We start from the raw sequence: 21,594 nt of genomic DNA, 5'->3' as shown, positions 1-21,594 counted from the left end.
CCTGCAAAAAACTTGAGGATATTAGGGGAATATATACTTCCTTCTGTAATGGAGTTGGCAAGACTGGTAGGGAACTTTCTGAAACAGACATTAAGAATTTTGAAAACAGAAGGCATAAACAAATTAAGAAAGCATATTGAGATAATTGAGGGAAAATATACAGAAAGAAATTTAACATAAAATGGTGACATTGGTGATAATCTTAAGGGTACACATTATACCCACATGTTTTCTATCTGCCAATGACCAAAGAAAGTTTATATTATAATAAATCACAATAGGTAGAACTTTAAAATGTGTTTTGCTTTCAAAAGAATTACTAATTTTTAGAAAAAACTATGCCAAGAGACTCTAAGGAATACTCCTGAAAATTGTAAAACAAAACAAAACTGAATTACTTATTTCTTTGAGAATGGAGTCCTTCACTCATTGAAATATTTATTAAGTACATTCCTTTGTTGTATCATATGAAAAATACCATAAAGAATATACAAAGGAATAAAGTAGAAATATGACTGATCTTTTCCTAAACATAAAGGATGAATAGCTGTATAGAGAGCTTTTTCATTCTTGTTATTTGGTAATGTTAAGTCTTCTCCTTTCTGGGAAATCCATGTTCCTGTATGTTTGCCATAAAACCCATTTCTTTTGTTGAAATTAGATTCATAAACTTACTGCAATTAAAAAGCAAAGTGTATGCAGAAAGAATCCTGGAAGCATATGTGACAAAACATCAATAATGATTCTGGGGGGCACAGAATATAGGTAACTGTAGTTTTATCTTTATGTATTTCTATATATTTCAAATGCCCCAAAGTATAAAAATACGTAGTTAAGACAATCTACTTGACTTTTGATAACTCCACTATTTTTTAGTAATATTTTTTTAGTTTCCCATACAATAATATAAAAGACAAAGACCAAGTTCTTTAGATAACCAAATCAACTGTTGATACTGATAAAATGCTGGAGACTCAGGTGCAGCAAATGGAAATCTTAGATGGCACGTTTTGGTGTCACCTGCAGATCCTAGGTCCATGACCCTCATCGTGCTCAGGCTTCTCTAACAGCTTTGGTTGCCTGACATTTCCTCGGTCTTAAAATTAAAAAAAAATTTTTTTAATGTTTATTTTGTTTTTGAGAGACAGTGAGAGAGAGTGAGAGAGAGAGAGAGAACGTGAGCAGGCAAGGGGCAGACAGAGAGGGAGACACAGCATCATCCAAAGCAGGCCCCAGGCTCTGAGCTATTAGCACAGAGCCCAACGCGGGGCTCGAACTCATGAACTGTGAGATCATGACCTGAACCGAAGTTGGACACTTAACCAAGTGAGCCACCCAGGCGCCCCCAAAATCCTTTTATTTAAAAGTAATTTTAGGGGCGCCTGGGTGGCGCAGTCGGTTGAGCGTCCGACTTCAGCCAGGTCACGATCTCGCGGTCCGTGAGTTCGAGCCCCGCGTCAGGCTCTGGGCTGATGGCTCAGAGCCTGGAGCCTGTTTCCGATTCTGTGTCTCCCTCTCTCTCTGCCCCTCCCCCGTTCATGCTCTGTCTCTCTCTGTCCCAAAAATAAAATAAAATCTTGGAAAAAAAAAAAAAAAAAAAGTAATTTTAGACTCATGAGAAGTTACAAAAATCGTGCGTTGTTCCCATGTACCCTTCACCCACTTATCCTAATAACATCTTAACATAACCATAGGACATTATTATTTCATGAAATGTCATAAAATAATCTATATGTGAGATATAATTTCATAGAACCTTCTTCTCTTTATTGAAGTATAACAGACAATGCTATATTAGTTTCAGGTATACAACATATTGATTCAACAATTCCATACATTACTCATTGCTTCCCACAGTAAGTGTAGTCACCAGCTGTCACTCTACATTATTACGATATTATTGACTATGACACCCTATGCTGTACTTTTCATTTGTCTTACTCATTTTATAACTGGAAGTTTGTACTTCTTAATCCCCTTTGTCTATTTAGCCCATCCCCCCCCAACCACCTCCCTAACTGGCAACCGCAAGTTGGTTCTCTATATTTAACAGTCTATTTCTTGTTTATCTTTTATATTCCACATATAAATGAAATTATATGGTATTTGTCTTTCTCTGTGTATTTCACTTAGCATAATACCCTGATTGATAAGTCCTTTGTGTATTTTGCATATTAAACCCTTGTCAGATATTTCACTTTCAAATATCTTCTCCCATTCACTAGGTTGCCTTTTTGTTTTGTCGATGCTTTCCTTTGCTGTACAAAAGCTTTTTATCTGGGGGCGCCTGGGTGGTTCCGTTGGTTAAGCAGCTCTTGATTTTGGCCCAGGTCATGATCTCACAGTACGTGAGATGGAGCCCTTGCTTGGGATTCTCTCTCCCCCTCTCTTCCCCTCTCCTTCCCCCCTCTCAAAATAAAATGAACAAACAATTTTTAAAAATAAAAAAAATTTTAAAAAGCTTTTTATTTTGATGTAGTCCCAATGATTTAATTTTGGTTTCATTTCCCTTGCCTAAGGAGACATATCTGTAAATATGTTGCTAAGGGTGATGGCCAAATTACTGCTTATGTTTTCTTGCAGGAGTTTTATGGTTTCACGATTCACATTTAGGTCTCTAATCCATTTTGAGTTTATTTTTGTGTACAGTGTAAGAAAGGGGCCAGTTTCAATCTTTTGCATATAGCTATCCCATTTTCCCAGACCATTTATTGAAAAAACTGTCTTTTCCCCATTGTAAATTCTTGCCTTTGTCATTGATTAATTGGCTATATATGCATGGGTTTATTTCTGGGTTCTCTATCTTGTTCCATTGATCTGTGTATCTGTTTTAATACCGTACTGTTTTGATTACTACAGCTTTGTTGCCTATCTTGAAATCTGGAATTAATGTACCTCCGGCTGTGTTGTTCTTTCTCAAGATTTCTTTGTCAATTCAAGGTATTTTGTGGTTCTATACAAATTTTAGGATTATCTGTTCTAGTTCTATGAAAAATGCTATTGGTGTTTTTATAGGGATTGCATTGAATCTGTAGTTTGCTTTGTGTAGTGTGGATCTTTTAATGATATTTTTCCAATCCATGAGCATGTTTGTGTCATCTTCAGTTTCTTTCATCAGTGTCTTACAGTTTTCAGAGTGTAGGTCTTTCACTTCTTTGGTTAAGTTTATTCCTAGGTATTTTATTCTTTTTGGTGCAACTGTACATGGTTAGTAGTGTATAGAAGAAATGGAACAGATTTCTCTGTTATTTTTGTATCTTGCAAATTTACTGAATGTATCAATTCTAATAGTTTTTCAGTAGAGTCTGTAGGATTTTCTGTATATAGTGCACCATGTCATCTGCAAATAATCTTGGTTAACTTCTTCCTTGGCAATTTGGAAACCTCTTATTTCTTTTTCTTGTCTGATTGCTGCAGCTAAGACTTCCAGTACTATGTTGAATAAAAGTGGTGAGAGTGGACATCCTTGTCTTGTTCCTGATCTTAGAGAAAAAGCTTTTTTTTCCACCATTGAGTATGATGTTAGTTGTGGGGTTTTCATAGGTGGCTTTATGGTATGTTCCCTCTAAACCCATTTTATTGAGAGTTTTTATCATGAATGGATGTTGTATTTTGTCAAATGCTTTTTCTGCATCCTTTGAAATGGTCCAGTGGGTTTTCTGTTTCATCTTGTTAATGTGATATGACACATTGAATGATTTGCAAATATTGAATCACTCTTGCATCCCTGGAAAATCCCACTTGTTTGCAGTGAATGATCTTTTTAATGTATTGTTGTATGCAGTTTGCTAATATTTTATTGAGGATTTTGCACTATGTTCATCAGAGATACTGGCTATAGTTTCATTTTTTAAACAGTGTCTTTGGTTTTGCAATCAGGCCTTGTAGAATGAATTTGGAAGTTTTCCATCATCTTCTATTTTTTTGAGAAGACTTAAGCACTTCTTTAAATGTTTGGTAGAATTCATCTGTGAAGCCATCTGGTCCCAGACTTTTGTCTGTTGGGAGATTTTGATTACTGATTCACTTTCATTACTAATAGTAATTTGCCTGTTCAAATTTTCTATTTCTTCCTGAATCACTTTTGGGAGATTGTATATTTCTAGGAATTCATCTGTTTCTTCTAGATTGCCCAATTTGTTGGCATGTAATTTTTCACTCTATTCTCTTACAATCCTTTGTATTTCTGTGGTATCAGTTGTTATTTCTTTTCCTTCATTTTTTATTTTAGTCCTCTTTTCTGATGAATCTGGCTAAAGGCCATCAATTTTGCTTATCATTTCAAAGGGCAGCTGTTGGTTTGATTGATCTCTTCTGTCATTTTTTTAGTTTACTTTTTACTTTTTTCTGCCATAAACTTTATTATTTCCTTCCTTCTACTTTCTACTAGCTTTGGGCTTTGTTCTTTTCCTGGCTCCCTTAGGTGTAAGGTTAGGTTGTTTGAAAGTTATTCTTGTTTCTTGAGATAGGCCCGTATTGCTATAAACTTCTCTTGTAGAACTGCTTTTGCCATGGCCCAAAGATTTTGGACTGCAGTGTTTCCATCTTCATTTGTCTTCATGTATTTTTTGATTTCCTCTTTGATTTCTTTGTTGACCCATTTGTTGTTTAATAGCATGTTGTGTAGCCTTCCTCTATTTGTGTTCTTTCCGAAATTTTTCTTGTAATTGATTTCCAGTTTCATACTGTTGTGGTTGGGAAAAAATGCTTGCTATGACTTCAACCTTCTTAACATTTTTGAGGCTTGTTTTGTGGCCTAACATTTGATCTGTCCTGCAGAATGCTTCATGTGCACTTAAAAAGAATGCATATTCTGTTTTTTTTTTTTGTTTTTTTTTTTTAAATTTTTTTTTTCAACTTTTTTTTTTTATTTATTTCTGGGACAGAGAGAGACAGAGCATGAACCGGGGAGGGGCAGAGAGAGAGGGAGACACAGAATCGGAAACAGGCTCCAGGCTCCGAGCCATCAGCCCAGAGCCTGACGCGGGGCTCGAACTCACGGACCGCGAGATCGTGACCTGGCTGAAGTCGGACGCTTAACCGACTGCGCCACCCAGGCGCCCCGCATATTCTGTTTTTTAATGGAATGTTCTGTAGGTATCTGTTAGGGTCGTCTAGTTTAATGTGTCATTCACAGCCACTATTTCCTTGTTGATTTCCTGTCTGGATGACCTGTCCATTGATGCATGTGGGGTGTTAAAGTCCTCTCTTATTGTATTACTCTCAGTTTCTCCTTTTATGCCTGTTAATTGCTTTATGTAATTAGATGCGTCTTTGTTGGGTGAATAGATGTTTACAATTGTTACACCCTCTTGGACTGATCACTTCATCATTATATAGTACCTCTGTCTCTTGCTACAGTCTTTGTTTTAAAGTCTATTTTGGGGCGCCTGGGTGGCGCAGTCGGTTAAGCGTCCGACTTCAGCCAGGTCACGATCTCGCGGTCCGTGAGTTCGAGCCCCGCGTCAGGCTCTGGGCTGATGGCTCGGAGCCTGGAGCCTGTTTCCGATTCTGTGTCTCCCTCTCTCTCTGCCCCTCCCCCGTTCATGCTCTGTCTCTCTCTGTCCCAAAAATAAATAAAAAACGTTGAAAAAAAAAAAATTTAAAAAAAAAATAAAAAAAAAATAAAGTCTATTTTGTCTAATATAAGTATTGCTACCCTGTTTCCTGCCCCATTTGCCTTGTATAGGTTTTTCCATATCTTCACTTTCAGTCTGTATGCGTATTTAGGTCTGAAGTGAGTCTCCTGTAGGCAGAAATGGATGGGTCTTGGTTTTGGTTTTTTTGTTTGTTTTTTAAATCTTTTCAGTCACCCTATAGGTGCAGTTAGTTCACTTACATTTAAAGTAATTATTAATAGATATGCACCTATTGCCGTTTTATTCATCGTTAACAACACATTGGTCGTTTTCAGAATTCTGTTCCTTTCTTCTCTTGCTCTCTTCCTTTGTGGTTTGATGGCTTGCTTTTGTGTCACATTTGGATTCCTTTCTCTTTATTTTTTTGTCTGTCTATTGTAGGTTTTTGATTTGTGGTTGCCATTGGGTTCAAATATAACATCTTATGTGTGTAATGGTCTGTATTAAGTTGATGGTCACCTAAGTTTGAACACATTCTAAAAGGTTTTACTTCCCCCTCCGTGTCTTATATAAACGATGTCATATTTTACATATTTCCTTTTTGTGTATCACTTAAATTTTATAGATATGATTGATTTTACTATTTTTATGTTTAAACCTCCATGCTGGCTTTATAATCGGTTAGTCTACCACCTTTAAGGTGTGTTTGCTTTTTACCTGTGAAACTTTTCCTTTTATAATTTTCTTCCAGTTATGTCCTAGAAGCAGTTCTTGCTGCTTTAAAAATTCACTCTATATCACTACTTTTTGCCATATCAATTATTATGGTTGAATAATAATTGGTGTGCGCGTCCTTGGATTCATCTTTTTGAGGCTTTATGTGCTTCCTGAAGCTGGATGTCTCTTTCCTTTCCCAGATTAGGGAAATTTTCAGTTATTTCTTCAAATAATTTTTCCCCTCCCTCCCTCCCTCCCTCTCTCTCTCTCTCTCTCTCTCTCTCTCTCTTCTGGGATCCCTTTAATGCAAATATTGTTACTCCCGATAATGCTGAGTTCCCTTAACGGATGTCATTTTTTTCCTTCCTGCTCTTCAGCTTGATTGCTTTCCATTATGCTGTCTTCCAGATTGTTGTGTTCTTCTGCATCCTCTAATCTGCTCTGGATTCCTTCTGGTGTAGTTACTTCGTTTTTTGAATGCTTCAGCTCTAACTGGTTCTTTTGTATATTTTCTCTTTGTTGGAGTTCTCATTGAGATCTGAGATCATCTACTCTTTTCTCACACCCAGCGATTATCTTTATGACCGTTACTTGGAACTCGTTATCAGGCACATCAGTTACCTGTTTCATTTAGCTCTTTTACTGTGATTTTGTTCTTTCCTTTGGGCCATATTCCTCTGTCTCCTCATTTTGTCTGTGTTTTTGTGTATCAGGTGAGTCAGCATCTCCTGGTCTTTTTTTTTTTTTTAAATGTTTCTTTTTGAAAGAGAGAGAGAGAGAGAGTGCGAGCGCGTGAGCATGAGCAGGGAAGGGGCAGAGACAGAGGGAGACACAGAATCTGACACAGGCTCCAGGCTCTGAGCTAGCAGCACAGAACCTGACGTGGGGCTCAAACTCACAAGCTGTGAGATCATGACCTGAGCCAAAGTCAGACGCTTAACCGACTGAGCCACCCAGGTGTCCCTGCATCTCCTGGTCTTGAAAATAGTGTCCTTATGTTGAAGAGATCCTGTGGCGTCCTGTAGCACAACTCCACCTTGGTCTTCAAAATCAGGAATGTCCCCTATGCGGGTTGCCTATGCCCTACTGTTATGGCTGAGCTGCAGTTGCCTTCAGTGCAGCCAGCTGCTATGACCCACTTTGCCAGCTTCGGGCACATGGGGCAGAGTTTGATCCCTATGGTATTGAGAGGGCTGTTTGAAGCCTCTGTAACTAGTTGGTGGGTAGACCAACAAGTGTAATTACTGGATAGTACAGTGCTCCTATATTTAATTTTTGAGAGACCTCCATACTATTTTCCACACTGGCTGCACCTGTTTATATTCCTAGTAACAGTGTAAGAGGGTTCCCCTTTCTCTACAGCCTTGCCAACACTTGTTATTTCTTTTCTTTTTTCTTTTTCTTTTTGTACTAGCCATCCTGGCAGGTGTGAGGTGATATCTCATGATTTTGACTTGCATTTCTGTGATGATTAGTGATGCTGAGCATCTGTATGCCTTCTCTGGAGAAATGTATGTTCATGTCTTTATGTTTTCGCATTGCATTGTGTTTTTGGTGTTGAGTTGTAGAAGTTCTTCATGTATTTTGGATGTTAATGCCATGTAAGATACACACCTTGCATTCTCCCACTCAGTAGGGTACCTTTCTGTTTTGTGAATGGTTCCTTTCACTGTGCAAAATTTCATTTTGGTGTAGTCCCAATTTTGCTTTTGTTGTCCTTGTCTGAGGAGACCTACCCCTAAATATGTTCCTAAGGGAAATATCCAAGAGTATAATGCCTATGTTTTCTTCTAGGAGTTTTGTGGTTTCAGGTTTCACATTTAGGTCTTTTATCCATTTCGAGTTTATTCTTGTCTATAATAAGGGGTCCAGTTTCATTCTTTAGAATGTGGCTGTTCAGCTTTCCCAGCATCATGTATTGAAGTGACTGCCTTTTTCCCATTGTAAATTCTTGCCTCCTTTGCCATAGATTGACCATAGAAGCATGGTTTATTTATTGGCTCTCTACCCTCTTCCATTAATTTTTGTGTCTATTTTTGTGCTAGTACTGTTTTGATCATATCGGGTTTGTTGTATACCTTGGAATATGCAGTTGTGATACCCCCAGCTGTGTTCTTTCTCAAGATTGCTTTGGCTAGTCAAGGTCTTTTGTGGTTTCATATAAACTCTAGGATGATTTATTCTAGTTCCATGAAAAAATGCTATTGGTATTTTGATAGGGATTATACTGAATCTGTAGTTTGCTTTGGGTAGTATGTCCTTTTTTTTTTATGTTTATTTATTTTTAGAAAGAGAGTAAGTGGGAGGGAGAGAATCCCAAGCAGGCTCTGCACCGTCAGTGCAAGCCTGATGCAGGACCTGAATTCACAAATTGCGAGATCATGACCTGAGCTGATGTCAGACACTTACCCGGCGAAGCCACCCAGGCGCCTTGGGTACTGTGGACATTTTAATGATAATTCTTCTAGTCCACGAGCTTGGTATATCTTTCCATTTGTTTGTGTTGTCTTCAGTCTCTTCCCTCAGTGTCTTAACAGTTTTCAGAGTATAGATGTTTCACCTCCTTGGCTTATTCCTAAGTATTTTGTTTGGTGCAACTGTTAATGGGATTGTTGTTTTCTGAATTTTTCTTTCTGCTACTTTATTAGTATATAGAAACGCAACTGATTTCCATGTGTTAATTTTGTAACCTGCAACTTTCCTGAATTCGTTTGTTTCTTCTGTTTTTTTGGTGACATCTTTAGGATTTTTATGTACAGTATCATGTCTTGTGCAGTGAGTTTAACTTCTTCCTTTCCAATTTGGATGCCTCTTAGTTCCTTTTCTTGTCTGACGTGGCTAGGACTTCCAGTACTTTGTTGAATAAAGTGACAAGAGTGAACAGCTTGACTTGTTCCTGATCCTAGAGGGAAAGCTCTTAGTTTATCACTACGATTTTAGCTTTGGGTTTTTAATACATAGCCTTTATTATATTGAGGAATATTTTCTCTAAACCCACTTTGTTGCATTTTTATCATGAACAGATGTTTTGTCAAGTGCTTTTTCATCTATTGATTGTGATTTTTATCTTTTGTTGATATGGTGTATCACATTGACTGCAAATATTGGACCAACCTAGCATCCCCATAGTCAATCCCACTTAATTGTGGTAAATGGTCCTTTTCACGTATTGTTGAATGTGGTCTGCTAATTTGTTGAGGATTTTTGCATCTGTGCAATAGGGATAATGGCTTGTATTTAGAGGGAGGGTGGTAGTCTCTTTGCTTTTGATGTAAAGGTAAAGCTGGCCTCATAGAATGTATTTGGAAGCTTCCCTTCCTATTTTTTTTAGAATCGATTGATGTGAATAGGTATAAACTCTTCTTTAAATGTTTGTTAAAATTCACCTGTGAATCCAGTTGGTCCTGGACTTCTGTTTGGGAAGTTTGTAAAGTATCGATTCAAGGTTGTTTCTAATAATGGGTCTATTCGGATTTTCTATTTTTTCCTGATTCGATTTTGGAAACGTGTTATGTTTCTAGGAATTTCTTTCTTCTAAGTTGCCCAATTTGTTGGCATCGAAATTTTCGTAGTAGTCTTGTAATCTTTTGTATTTCTGTGGGTCAGTTTTTATTTCTCCTATTTTCCGATTTTAGTTTAGTCTCCTTTTTTCTTGAGGAGCTTGGCTAAAGGTTTATTAATTTTATCTTTTCAAGGAACCAGCTCTTGGTTTCATTGATATTTTCTTTTTTTAAGTCTCTATTTCATTCATCCCTGGTCTGATCTTTATAATTTCCTTCCTTCTTCTAACCTTCTATCCTGCTGAATTTTAAGGCTCCCAAAGATTAGCCCCACTGGATTTCAAGGCCACATGTCATAGGGACTCGTTCTCACGGCAGTCCCCCAGTGCCAGGGCCCTCTGCGGTGGTTCCTTACTTCCTTGCGCTTCCAGGCTTGTGGTGTCCCCTCCGTTTGTGGTTAGTCTCACTAGGGTTTTGGTTTCCAACCACATCTCCACCCCTCCTACCCTGTTCCATGTGGCCTTCTCTCTCAATTCGCTGTGGAAGGTCTGTCCTGTGTTCAGGACGTTTTCAGAGTTGTGCAGATGTAGCTGTTACTTCGGCGTGTCCATGGGTTGAGCTGAACTCAGGCTCCTCCTACTTCACCATCTGCTCCCTCTCTGAACCTCCATCTCTTTATCTGATCCCAGCCTCCTCCCTCAAACTTCTTTAGGCCACCATTTCTCCCAGAGTTGCTCAGAAGTCTTTATAAGTTCTACTAGTGGGTGGGGAGGAAGGAGGAGCTATTCGAAGGCCAGTTAAGCTGAGGAGATGTTGAGTGAAACCAGTTTCTTTGTTGCAGAGCTTTTCAGAATCTCTACTGCACTGATAGGCGTTTTGAAACTCCAAGGAGAGCAACCGTATGCCACATTTTTCGGATTCATCAACCTATCCACCCATCCCTATTAGTGGCTAAGGAGACAAGTATTGGGGGATACCACTTTAAGAAACATTGTAAACTATTTCTCTGTGGGCACAGCCAAGTGTAAAATGAACAACAACAAAAAAATTCAAGTCACACCATTGTCATGGTCTTGCCAGTTTAGTCGTTCACATTTCTTTGTTAAACTGTAGCTTTAGCTGTGGGATTCAGCAGTGGTCACAACCGTCATTATAAAATTCAAAATATCCATACACACGCACACACACGCACACACCCATCCCTGTAGCAGTATGAGAGGAAACTCACAATTCTTTCTTTCTTCTTTAAACAGCATTTGCCATCTATCAGTCGCTGCCTTATTTCGAATCATCTGGCACATACTCCACGGAGCTGCCTTTCGACTTAGCCATCTATTTCCCATACGTGCTGAAAATGTATCTCATGATGCTCTTTATAGGTAAGTGCCTTTTGTTTTTGCATTCTTCCTGTGCTTTCTGGTTTGTGTTGCTATCTACCTTAGCAGAAAGGTCTGCAAACACGGGAGAGGCGGAAAAGGAACCCCGGCATGATGGACTAGATCTTGCTAGTAAAGCACCTCGAAGTTATAATGCTTTTTGCAGGACATCACAAGATCAAATATATCACTGTTTCACCGTATAAACACGAACAGTTTCCGTAGCAGGTAACATACCTGCAGTTGTAGGAAATGTAGAAGTTTGACCATGGAGGGGCACCTGAGTGGCTCAAACATCCGACTTTGGTTCAGGTCATGATCTGATGGTTTGTGAGTTCGAGTCCCGCGTTGGGCTCTGTGCTGACACCTCAGAGCCTGGAGCCTGCTTCGGATTCTGTGTCTCCCTCTCTCTCTCTGCCACTCCCCGGCTCATGCTCTGTCTCTCAAAAATGAGTGAACATTAAAAAAAAAAAAAAAAAAAAGTTTGACCATGGACATAGTGATCTACAGAGAAAACACAGATGTCAAACGAAGCAAGCTTGGCCATTCTGGTTCTCCCATTTATATCGATTTTGTTTCCTGTTTGTTTGGTTTTATGTGCTAGCATTTCCCCAGCAGGCAAGTGGGAGTAGGTGCTAAAAACACAAGAAAAATGTGTGGCACAAACACTTGGAGTTGAGAAAATTTAACTGGCAGAGGACTTCCACGATTACGTTTCACTCTCTGCAGCTCTAACCTTCCCCAACCCCCAAGAGAGTTGTTACCTTCCGGAGGTAATCATTATCAGACCTGTAAGAACAATGCATCAAAGAGAAGACAGATGCGACGCTTGCGGGGGGGTAGAGAGAGCTACCCTAGGGAAAGGCAGAAACGAATCCCTTGCCACAAACCAAACGGGACAGCAGAGTATGCTTTCCTTCCCTTTCCGCAGAAGATCTGGACCCTGGGTTAAGTGTTCCTTCTCTGGGTCTCCCTTGCAAGTGTCTTGTCCTTCGACTCCACGCGGCACTCCGACTGTATTTTAAAACCACGGTTCTTTCCAGGGAAACGCTTGGTGAACCTTACTTACTTCTGCCCCTCCCTTCTCCATGTTAGGTATGTATTTTACCTACAGTCACCTTTACTCAGAAAGAAGAGACGTCCTCCAAGGCTTTCCCGTTAAAAAGAAGAAAGTGTGAAGCACGGCGCTCTGATGTGACAAGAGAAAAACCAGGCTTGTGGATTCGCTGCAGTAAACGGCACCGTGGCGGAAAAACACCTGGTACTTGACAAAAAACCCACGACGGGATTGCTCTCCTCAAACTTGAGACGTATCACGGCACTCTCTTATCCTCGCATATTTTCAAAACACGTATTCTGTGCAAGCTACTTCACCAAAGCTGTGGGTTTTATACAAGTTAAATTTACGTCGTGGGAAGCCTGATTATTTTCCTGTAAGGTTAACGAGACACAGGAGAGGGACTGGGATAGACTCCGTTAAATTGAGAAACCAAAGGTGTGAGCCGGAATTGTATCTGTTTACGTCTCTCTACATTTCTTTTCACTTCGGAGTTCCCAGATAGCAAGTCTGCAGGAGGGCAACGATGTGAAATATGTTTTGCAGTTGTCCAGGAAGACGCTGTATAGACAGATGCCCCGCCATCGCCACGGTTAACACCATTTTACACATGAGACACGCTTAGGAAATGACACGTTTTCCAAACCCTGGAAGAATATTCACTAATATTACACAAGGTACTTGGACTTCGATCCTTAAAAGAGGACCCTGATGAAACAGAATAGATCTTTGATAAATATACAAATAATGCCCCATATTTCTTTCCTGAAAAAAAAAAAATGAGGCCATATCCATACCTTATAGGGACATAAAAGGTACAAAACTATAATAATTTTGAAGGAAACAAGGCAACTAAGAACTAGTGATGTTTCAGATTAATGAATTATTATTGCTAATTACTATGTCATCACTTAGAGTTTTGAAAACTTTTGAAGATCTAAAATATTTGTGAATAATTGACTAATAGCATCATCTCTGTAACAGTGGTATATCATTCACTTTTCTTGAAAGAATTCTAGAATCTTCTGATCCAGTAACCATAGAAAAAGGGAACTAAACATTTTGTGACATAAAAACCAGGTAGTAAAAACGTAGTTACAAAAAAATTGGTAATCTCATTTCCACTAAATAAAACGTTTAAAAAGTTGAGCGTCAATAAAGATAATTGCTATCTTTACAAATTTAGTATCCTATTTGGAATCTCAAAATAAGTATAAAAGTGATCCTTTTAAAAATCTAGATTTTGTTGGTAATGTTGCTTATTTTAAAAAATTTACTGAAAGCTCTAGCATAGGAAGAGAACAGAATCCCTCTGCAAACTCTGGGTGATTCAGTCTAGCTTCCTCTCAATTAAGATCGCTGAAATACTATTTACATCTAGAATCACTGAAGAGCAGAGTTGTAACAATTAGAGAAACTACATTTTGTTATTAAATAATACTTTAATTTCTAAACCAAATGACCTTAAGAACCTGCGTACTTCTTAAAATAGAAGACTGAAAAGAAACACGAGGAAATTTAGAATTATGGATTGACAATTTCAGGTCTCTGCAACAATTGAAACCAAAATCCATGACTCCTTTGGTGACCCAGTCACAGTTGTTCTTGTGGTTGGTTGCCTCTATCCATAATTGAGAGAAATATTAAATTTTGTTAGAGATTAGCAAAAATAAGGATGTAATTTTTCCTTCGCCACGTTAAGAAACCCAGCCAGTAAACATCTACCTAGTCAATTGGATATGACCCAGAATGCAAAGTTGATTTCTTTGGCTATTTTAACTGTGTGTCCATCAAATCTCTATTTCATTTTGTTCGGTGTTGTCAAATGCTCAGTTTCCCAAATCTAATACATATAGATGAAATAGGAAACTATTAGATATTTTAGAAGCATAACACGTAACTTTTAAGATGACCTTTCTTTGGAGTTTTCAATGCCAAGTTCCAGTGCTTCAAGTTCCAAGTAACCCCAGCTAAGGTGTAGTAAGTAATCAACAGCACCGGGACCTCCGGAGGGGGTGGGGGATAAAACTGCTCTGAACGAAAACGCTGCAGAGCTTATTTCATCACTGAGCAGAAGTCTGCCTGAAAAACATCACATGCACACTGTAATATCATCAAAGTCCCTGGGCCTTTCCTTTATCAAAGTAGTGACTGAAAAGCAGTAACACTTCTTCCAAACATATCCATTCAGTATTAATGCATTTTCTTTTCTTCACTTTTCAACACTCTTACCCTGTCTGACGTTTTTCTTCAATAAACAGATTGTTAGTAAAAGGAGTTGATTCTTAGTTGCTGCAAACGCGTCTACATTCATTCAAGAAACAATGTTGTGGGGTGCCTTGCACACTGTAGGTGTAAAATTATAAAACCTTTATCAGGCTTCCTGCAAACACATTTGTTACTGAAGAATAAACCGCATCTTCCTGAAGTCCCTAAAAGAAGTTAACCCTTTTGTTTTAGTATATACCTTATTCTGCCTACCTTGAGCAAGCAAATTTCGAAAGAATTTGCATTTCTCTCGAAAGATGATGTAGCTATAACATCAATATCCAAAATGTTTCTGCAAAGAATCTTATGTTTATATACAAAGAAAACAGTCATGTTTTGTGCTAAAGTATTAAAGTGATTTAAAATTAAAATGTGCTAAAAAATTATCTCCCCTTCCCCCAACATCGTCCTTTCCTTTATTTTTGCTTTGTAAACATTACGTTGTTTTTCCTTTGTTCGGGTAACTTTTACTTTCTATTTCTGGGCCTAATTGCTGCGCTAACTTTGATATGGCCCTTTTTACCAGGGTACCTTTTCAGAGTATGTTTCAGGGAGCAACAGTCCCAGAACTAACCAGGGTACCACCTAGAAGGCAGATTCCAGGGTGCCCCTGGGAGCCAGGAACCTGCATTTTGCGAGGCTCCTCAGATGCACCTCTTGCACACTAGAGGTTGAGTCCAAAGTATTTCAGCTTTGGACAGAAAACCGCTAATAAGAACTTCAATAAAAGCCACCATGCCATGTAGTTCTGTTTTTAGAATCAAGACGATGACATTCATTTATGTTTAAAGGTGCTACCCGGGAATTCATTTATCTCTGGTAAGGGTGGCTAGAGTTGAAAAATCTCATCTTAGGGGAACTGTCAATTCCCTCTGAAAATCAATTAGTAAGACCATGTCTTGATTCATCAAATGTAGGTGCCTACCGCGTGCTTTGTGGTATTCAGCTGAGCCACGGGATCCAGTGAGAATGTGGCCTGGAAGTAAGAGCGGTCGGTGGGTAGGATTTGAAATCCAGCTCTAATGTTTACCAACTGAATGCCCCTGAGTTCGTTTCCTGCCCTGGCCAACACATGAAGTATGGTAAATTAAACCTTTTTAAAATATAAGCAGCTATACAGAAGTAGGAAATTTGTCACATGCTTTCCTGGATGCTTTAAACTTACAAGATGGTTTGCTGATTTACATTTTCTGAATCTAAGTTCCATGAAGGCAGGAATGTCCTGTCTTACTTTGTCCCCCAGGACCTTATATGGTGCCACATAGTACTCATAATTGTTCAGCTCAGACTTTATAGATTGCTACCAATACATCCAGAAATAGACATTTTAAGAAATGTATCAATTAGGTGATGTTTCAATTATATTTGATTCGTCTCAACACTTCATGTTTAGAAGACACATGAAGTTTTTTAAAATTTACGTTAGTACCCTTTCTTAATGGGCTACTTGCTTTTAGAATGTTTTAAATTTGTTAAATTTCTATGATCTTCCCAAGTCCCAGTGCACATATGGTCAAGCATTAGAGCTATTTTAGTGAAACCTATAAAAGTAACATTTCTATTACATTTGAGAATTTATAAAGCATATTTTTGTATTTGATCCTTACAACTACTTTGTGAGGGAAGTTACTCCTTGTGTTCAAGAAATAAAACCAAAGTCAGGGAATCATCACTGTCACTCTTAGTTTCAGATCCAATAATTTAGCTGGAAATTATTTCATACGTCCCTTATGTTTGACAAGAATCAAATGATCTTTAACAAGTTACATGCATATTCACAACTTCATAATTACTATATCTTATACATTCAAAAAAAAAAAAAAATGAGACCTTAGTGTTTCCAGGATCAGAATTAAGTATTTAAGTACAAAAACACATTACCTCATCCAGGACCAACGCGACGATGATACACATTTACACGTGAAGATGACGCCGTGAGGTGTTTTCTCCAATGGGAGGAGGAAGGATGTGAATTATTGCAGCCCCATTCCGTCCCCAGGTCCCATCTGAAATGCCTGCAGCCAGGAATGGGCTTGTGGGGTGGAGATAGGGACTCACCAGACACCTAGCCTACAACTCTGGCTTTAGCGAAGGCCACAACGTCCAAACCAAATGATCCGACTTCCCTTCTAAAACAGCAATTTACAAAAATGTTTACCGAAAGTTTAAAACGGCTTATTTTCAGAGTTACCGAGTTACTTCAAGATAGCAGCGGAGTTCCTAACAAAGTCTTACTATTATCACAGTATCGTTATCTTTGGTTGAAATCATGTAGTAGAAATTCGGGCGGTCAACTTCAAAAAAGATTAAGAACCCTGTAGTTAGTTACCATGGAGTCATTACAAATAAAAAAAGATAATTTTAGGCACTTGCATGGATGCCAACATCTGCTCGGAATGCACACTCTTCAAATCAAGAGTCAGAGTGTTTGGATACTTCTGAGACACATAATAAAGCTTTCACCCCACACATTAATTTGTTAGGATATTCCAACATGCTATTTGTCTTGGCAACTTGTGATTTCGAAACCCAACAGAAGATAACTTGTAAGGGAATATTTCCTTTTGTATATAGTTTGGAACATCTGGTCTGAAAAGGCAGAGACTTCTGTTTTCTGGAGAACGCGAGGCATCCTGAGGGAATAGCCTCCTTCTGACCTGAGGTCACACAGGTGACCAACAGAAAGAGTGTGCTCATTCCAGTGGCCTTAGATCTTGAGGTTTTAGAACCTTCAGATTTTCAAATTTAGAATCTTACATCTTAGACCCTTCAGAGGGTACCGTGAATCGGAAAATCCCACAAATGTGCAGCTCAAGACCGCTGAAAACAAAACGGGGGTGGAGTGGGGTGGCGAGGGACGAACGGATACAGATTTATTTTATTTCTTCCATTTTGTACTCTTCTGTTCCCCAAGGGCCCGAGCAGGGGACAAAGTTTGAGATCAAAAGGGCAGCCTGGATTTAGAAGACCGGGTTGATTCTTCCTTCCCTCTCCTCCCGCACCAGCAAGGGCTGCCTGCCGATTCAGGGCGGAAATGCAGACACCCTCAGTGTCCACTTCCTCTCGCTGTTCTTGACTGCCACCCACGTTTGCAAGCTGGCCCAGGAATTCAAAGTCCCTTAACCCACAAAGACCCATTCCTTTACAACTCCTAACTTCCCAATTTCAGCAGCTTATCAACATGAGGTAGTATCCTTTTTTCGTTTTTTTTTTTTTTTTTTTTTTTTTTTTGTAGTTGACAATGTTGTATTAGTTTCAGGTGTACAATATCGATGTTTGACCCTTCCATACATTACCCAACGTGCACTCCCGTTGAGTGTGGTTACCATCTGTCACCATTATTTCAGTATTATTGACCGTATTCCCTGTGCTTAAGGGTTATTTCGTTTTTCTGGTTACAGCAATCGATATTAAGCATGAACGAGATTCAATCCTTGGTAGGAGTTTTCATCTTTTAAAAAAAAATTTTTTTAATGCTTCATTTATTTTTGAGAGAGAAACAGAGCATGAGCGGGGGAGGGGCAGAGAGAGAGAGAGAGGGAGACACAGAATCCGAAGCAGGCTCCAGGCTCTGAGCCCGATGCGGGGCTTGAGCCACGAACCGCGAGATCATGACCTGAGCTGAAATCAAGAGTCAGACGCCCCGACCGACGGAGCCACCCAGGCACCCCAGGAGTTTTCATCTTCAAGTGGATGCTGATGCCCTGATACGGTAGAACGAGCACTGGATCTGGGGTTTTAGGGCCCTGCTAATCTATATATAGCTCTGCCTCTCATTCGATGTATTCTCTCCATTTCAAAATAGAAATGCCTCTTCACACTATTGTTGTAGGAGTGAAATAAGATCATACAAGTGGAGGTTCTAGTGAACTTACAGTATGGCACCTAACAACAGATATTAGATGAATTTCAGTCTCTGGTAGGAAGTATAAGAAAGTGTATGCAGTGGGAAGGCAAGAGAAGCTAGCTTCTCACATAAAACTTTCAGCTTCTGCCCTCAAATTCATTTCCCTCCAGCCCAGCCTCTAAGGAAATAGTAAACACAAAATATTGGCAACGCAGGTGAATACTACCCGAGCGCCCGTCTCGCCTTCCCCTTTTCTGAAAGCATCTCGGCACCTTATTGAGGTTCGGCAAAAAGAAAGAACGTGAATTACGAAGTGAACCACAGATATCCGGAACCTGCAATCACAAATCCATATATTTGGAAACTAAACTCGTGGAGTTATTTTTAACCTGAGCGGGAGGGAGGTTGGGTGACGACATGAGCGCACAGTATGTCAAACAGGAAGACTAAAAGTTCCCCGGTGCTTGTAAAGAACTGGGCACTGATATGGCATGGTACACACAAAGGTATATTATCACTCCGGGGGGCACAATGTTCATCCCCAGTGATCCCACGTATGTATCCATCAGAACATACAGAACATGATTGGTTAAAGGCGGCTTTGATTAATGCCCGCATGAAGGAAAAATTATTAGCAAGCAGATCACAATGGAAATGCTGCCTGATTCTCAAGCCCTCGAGTAAAACGCCGTCCTCAAGGACATTGTCACATAACTTCATTTATTTGTCATTAGGCCACCAGCCACCCTGCTTAGAGATTTGTACTTATAAAAAACATTGTTCTTTCAAAAAGATATATTTTTTAAATGTTTATTTCTTTGGGGGTGGAGAGCACACACACACAAGTGGGGAGGGGCAGAGAGAGAGAGAGAGAGAGAGAGAGAGAGAGAATCCCAAGCAGGCTCTGTGCTACCAGTGTAGAGTCCAACCAACATAGGACCTGATCCCACGAACTGTTAAGATCATGACCTGAGCTGAAATCAAGAGTCGGAGGCCCAACTGACTGAGACGCCCCTCAAAAAGATTTCTATCCAGCATTCCCTCATCTTTCTCCTGGAGGAGACCCGGTTTAGGTATGACCCAGGCCAGGTAGATTGGGGTACCCCACCTCCCACGTCCATGTTGTTCGGGGACTCACATGTGATCCAAGCCCAACCAGAGTCCTCTCCATGCTGCTCCTGTCATACCTATGGGCAAGGACACCTTTCCTTCCCTTTGTGGTTGCGGGCAGCCGTCTTAACAACTGTGTGGCGTGATCACGCGCCCTAATGGCATTGTTTGCCTCACCGAGCGCAGCTGACTGAACCTGATCGGATCTGCTCTTGAACTTCTTGGTTTGTGAGGCCTTGTTTTCTTCTTTGGCTGGAGCTTTTTTAGATCCGGTAACTTTCAGACTGCATTCAAGAGACCCAAGCGTAAGAAAATTATAGCCACCACTAATGAATCTGAGTTAGCTAATGTTCCACTCACACCAGGCTTATTATTGATAGGCGGCAACACTGTTTTCTCAATAAGAAAACTTGAAGTCAACGACTATCCTCCAGAGACTTCGAGGGAAATCGATGGTGATGTCACTGTCACCACTATAGTTTGGTTTTGCTAGCAAAAGCTTCCCCATGCCTTAAAACAAAGAAGTCACAGGCACAACATTCACAGGATTATTTTACTGGAATTTACGGGGGAGAGGATGATGATGTCCAATTTGCACAGAGTAAATCTTCAGATTGAACTCCTGCCAAATAAAGGAAAATTCAAGTTCTTGTTTCAGTCCCAACTGGCCTGGGTACGGAAGCAATGCCCGCTTCTTCTGGTACGCGTGAGTCAAACTGCCGATTATGTCTCCACCTTTTCGTGACCCTTAACTCTCTGCGTCAAGGCTCAGCGACCCCAGACACGAATTCTGGAAAAACTTCTTCCATTTCTATGGTTTTCCTCATCCATCTGAGGATGTTGCCGGCTATCACAGAACTTCACCAACCATACGCTCTGGTCCATACGGCTTTCTTCTTAAACTCTGGGAGAATTCTCAAGGACAGCAGGGTGGCTAAGGGGACAAAAAAAGTGAAGTGTGCTGTTGCATGTGGTGAAATGCATTCAAAAAGTTCATTTGCTTATTTATTTTTAACTGTTTGTTTATTTGAGAGAAGGCACGTGTGTGAGCAGAAGAGGGGAAGAGAGAGGGGGTGGAGGGAGAGAATCCCAAGCAGGCTCCAGGCTCAGTGCAGAGCCTGACGCAGAGCTCGATCTCACAACCTCAAGGTCACAACCTGAGCCAATATCAAGAGTCGGACGCTTAACTGACTGAGCCACCCAGGTGCCCCTGAAAAGGTCATTTAGATAAAAAAATGTGTCAGAACAGAACTTGGCTTTTTCTTACTTGGCTAAATCTTTAAGACTAAGCAAACCTTAGGCAGAATTTTAATAGTAGAAAGCCTTTAATAAAAGCTGGGGAAAAGGTTGTTTTTTTTTTTTAATCGTTATTTAAGTTATTCTGGAACCAGTTAACAGGAAATTCTGCAGATTTAACCAAAACTGACTTCTGGGATGCCACTGTTTTGTTGTTGTTGTTTTTTTTATCTCATGATGATTACATAGGTGTGTTCCCTTTGTAAAAAACCTGCTTATGATTTGTACACTTTTCTACATGAATATGATTTTTCCATTACATGTTCAGTTAAAAGGTAAAAGACAGAAATAAAATACTGGTCCTGTGATGAAGTTATTAGGTTCATGTGCTCAATGGAATAAGCCTGACTGTACTAATCTGTATGTGACTATGTACCCACAAGTCTATACCTTTTCTTATTTGTCATGGGTCCCTCAGGGATCAATTTCAAGTAGGAAAGTTCTATGTAATTCCTCTAGGTAACTTATTATAGATCTTATTTTAGGATATTAATGTAAATATATTGAGATATTATTTAAAATATAATAGTATGAGGCTTATTATAGATCTTATTTTGGGATATTAACATAAATATATTGAGCTGTTATTTAAAATATAGTAGTGTGAGGAAATGTAGGTAAGCCAGAGTTACACAATTCTTGTGTGTGACTCTAATAAGCCCTTGACTGTATAATCAAGTGAACATGTACTTCTTCCTTGACCCAAATAACTATTTTCCTCATCCATATCAAGGTGTTTGTTATCTTCATGACCTAAAACAGTGTATGTTTGGAGGAACCAATGGTATTAGGGACCCATGGTCATTAAGCATGAATTTAAACTCCTTGAGGCAAACAAATGGAG

General features: G+C 39.5%; 2 protein-coding genes across 6 annotated transcripts in view; one reads left to right on the top strand and one right to left on the bottom strand.

The window, feature by feature from the left end:
• The window catches only part of HACD4 (3-hydroxyacyl-CoA dehydratase 4), a 38,323-nt gene extending 23,704 nt beyond the window's left edge, over nt 1–14,619 (top strand). For both annotated transcript variants that reach the window (XM_078436758.2, XM_060609675.3), the window contains exons 6-7: nt 11,050–11,175; nt 12,268–14,619. In XM_078436758.2, the coding sequence (XP_078292884.1) occupies nt 11,050–11,175; nt 12,268–12,350 (209 nt within the window). In that variant the 3' untranslated portion in view covers nt 12,351–14,619. The remainder of the gene's footprint in view (nt 1–11,049; nt 11,176–12,267) is intronic.
• Nucleotides 14,620–19,993: 5,374 nt separating this feature from the next.
• Nucleotides 19,994–21,594, bottom strand: part of FOCAD (focadhesin) — a 322,539-nt gene continuing 320,938 nt past the window's right edge. For all 4 annotated transcript variants that reach the window (XM_078436754.2, XM_078436756.2, XM_078436757.2 and 1 more), the window contains one exon: nt 19,994–20,388. In XM_078436754.2, coding sequence (XP_078292880.2) covers nt 20,315–20,388 — 74 coding nt within the window. In that variant the 3' untranslated portion in view covers nt 19,994–20,314. The remainder of the gene's footprint in view (nt 20,389–21,594) is intronic.

Source organism: Panthera onca, chromosome D4 (assembly GCF_046562875.1).
Source record: "Panthera onca isolate mPanOnc1 chromosome D4, mPanOnc1 haplotype 2, whole genome shotgun sequence".
NCBI lineage: Eukaryota > Metazoa > Chordata > Mammalia > Carnivora > Felidae > Panthera > Panthera onca.
Note: the sequence above shows the minus strand (reverse complement) of the source record. Positions and strands in the feature narration are given on the sequence as shown.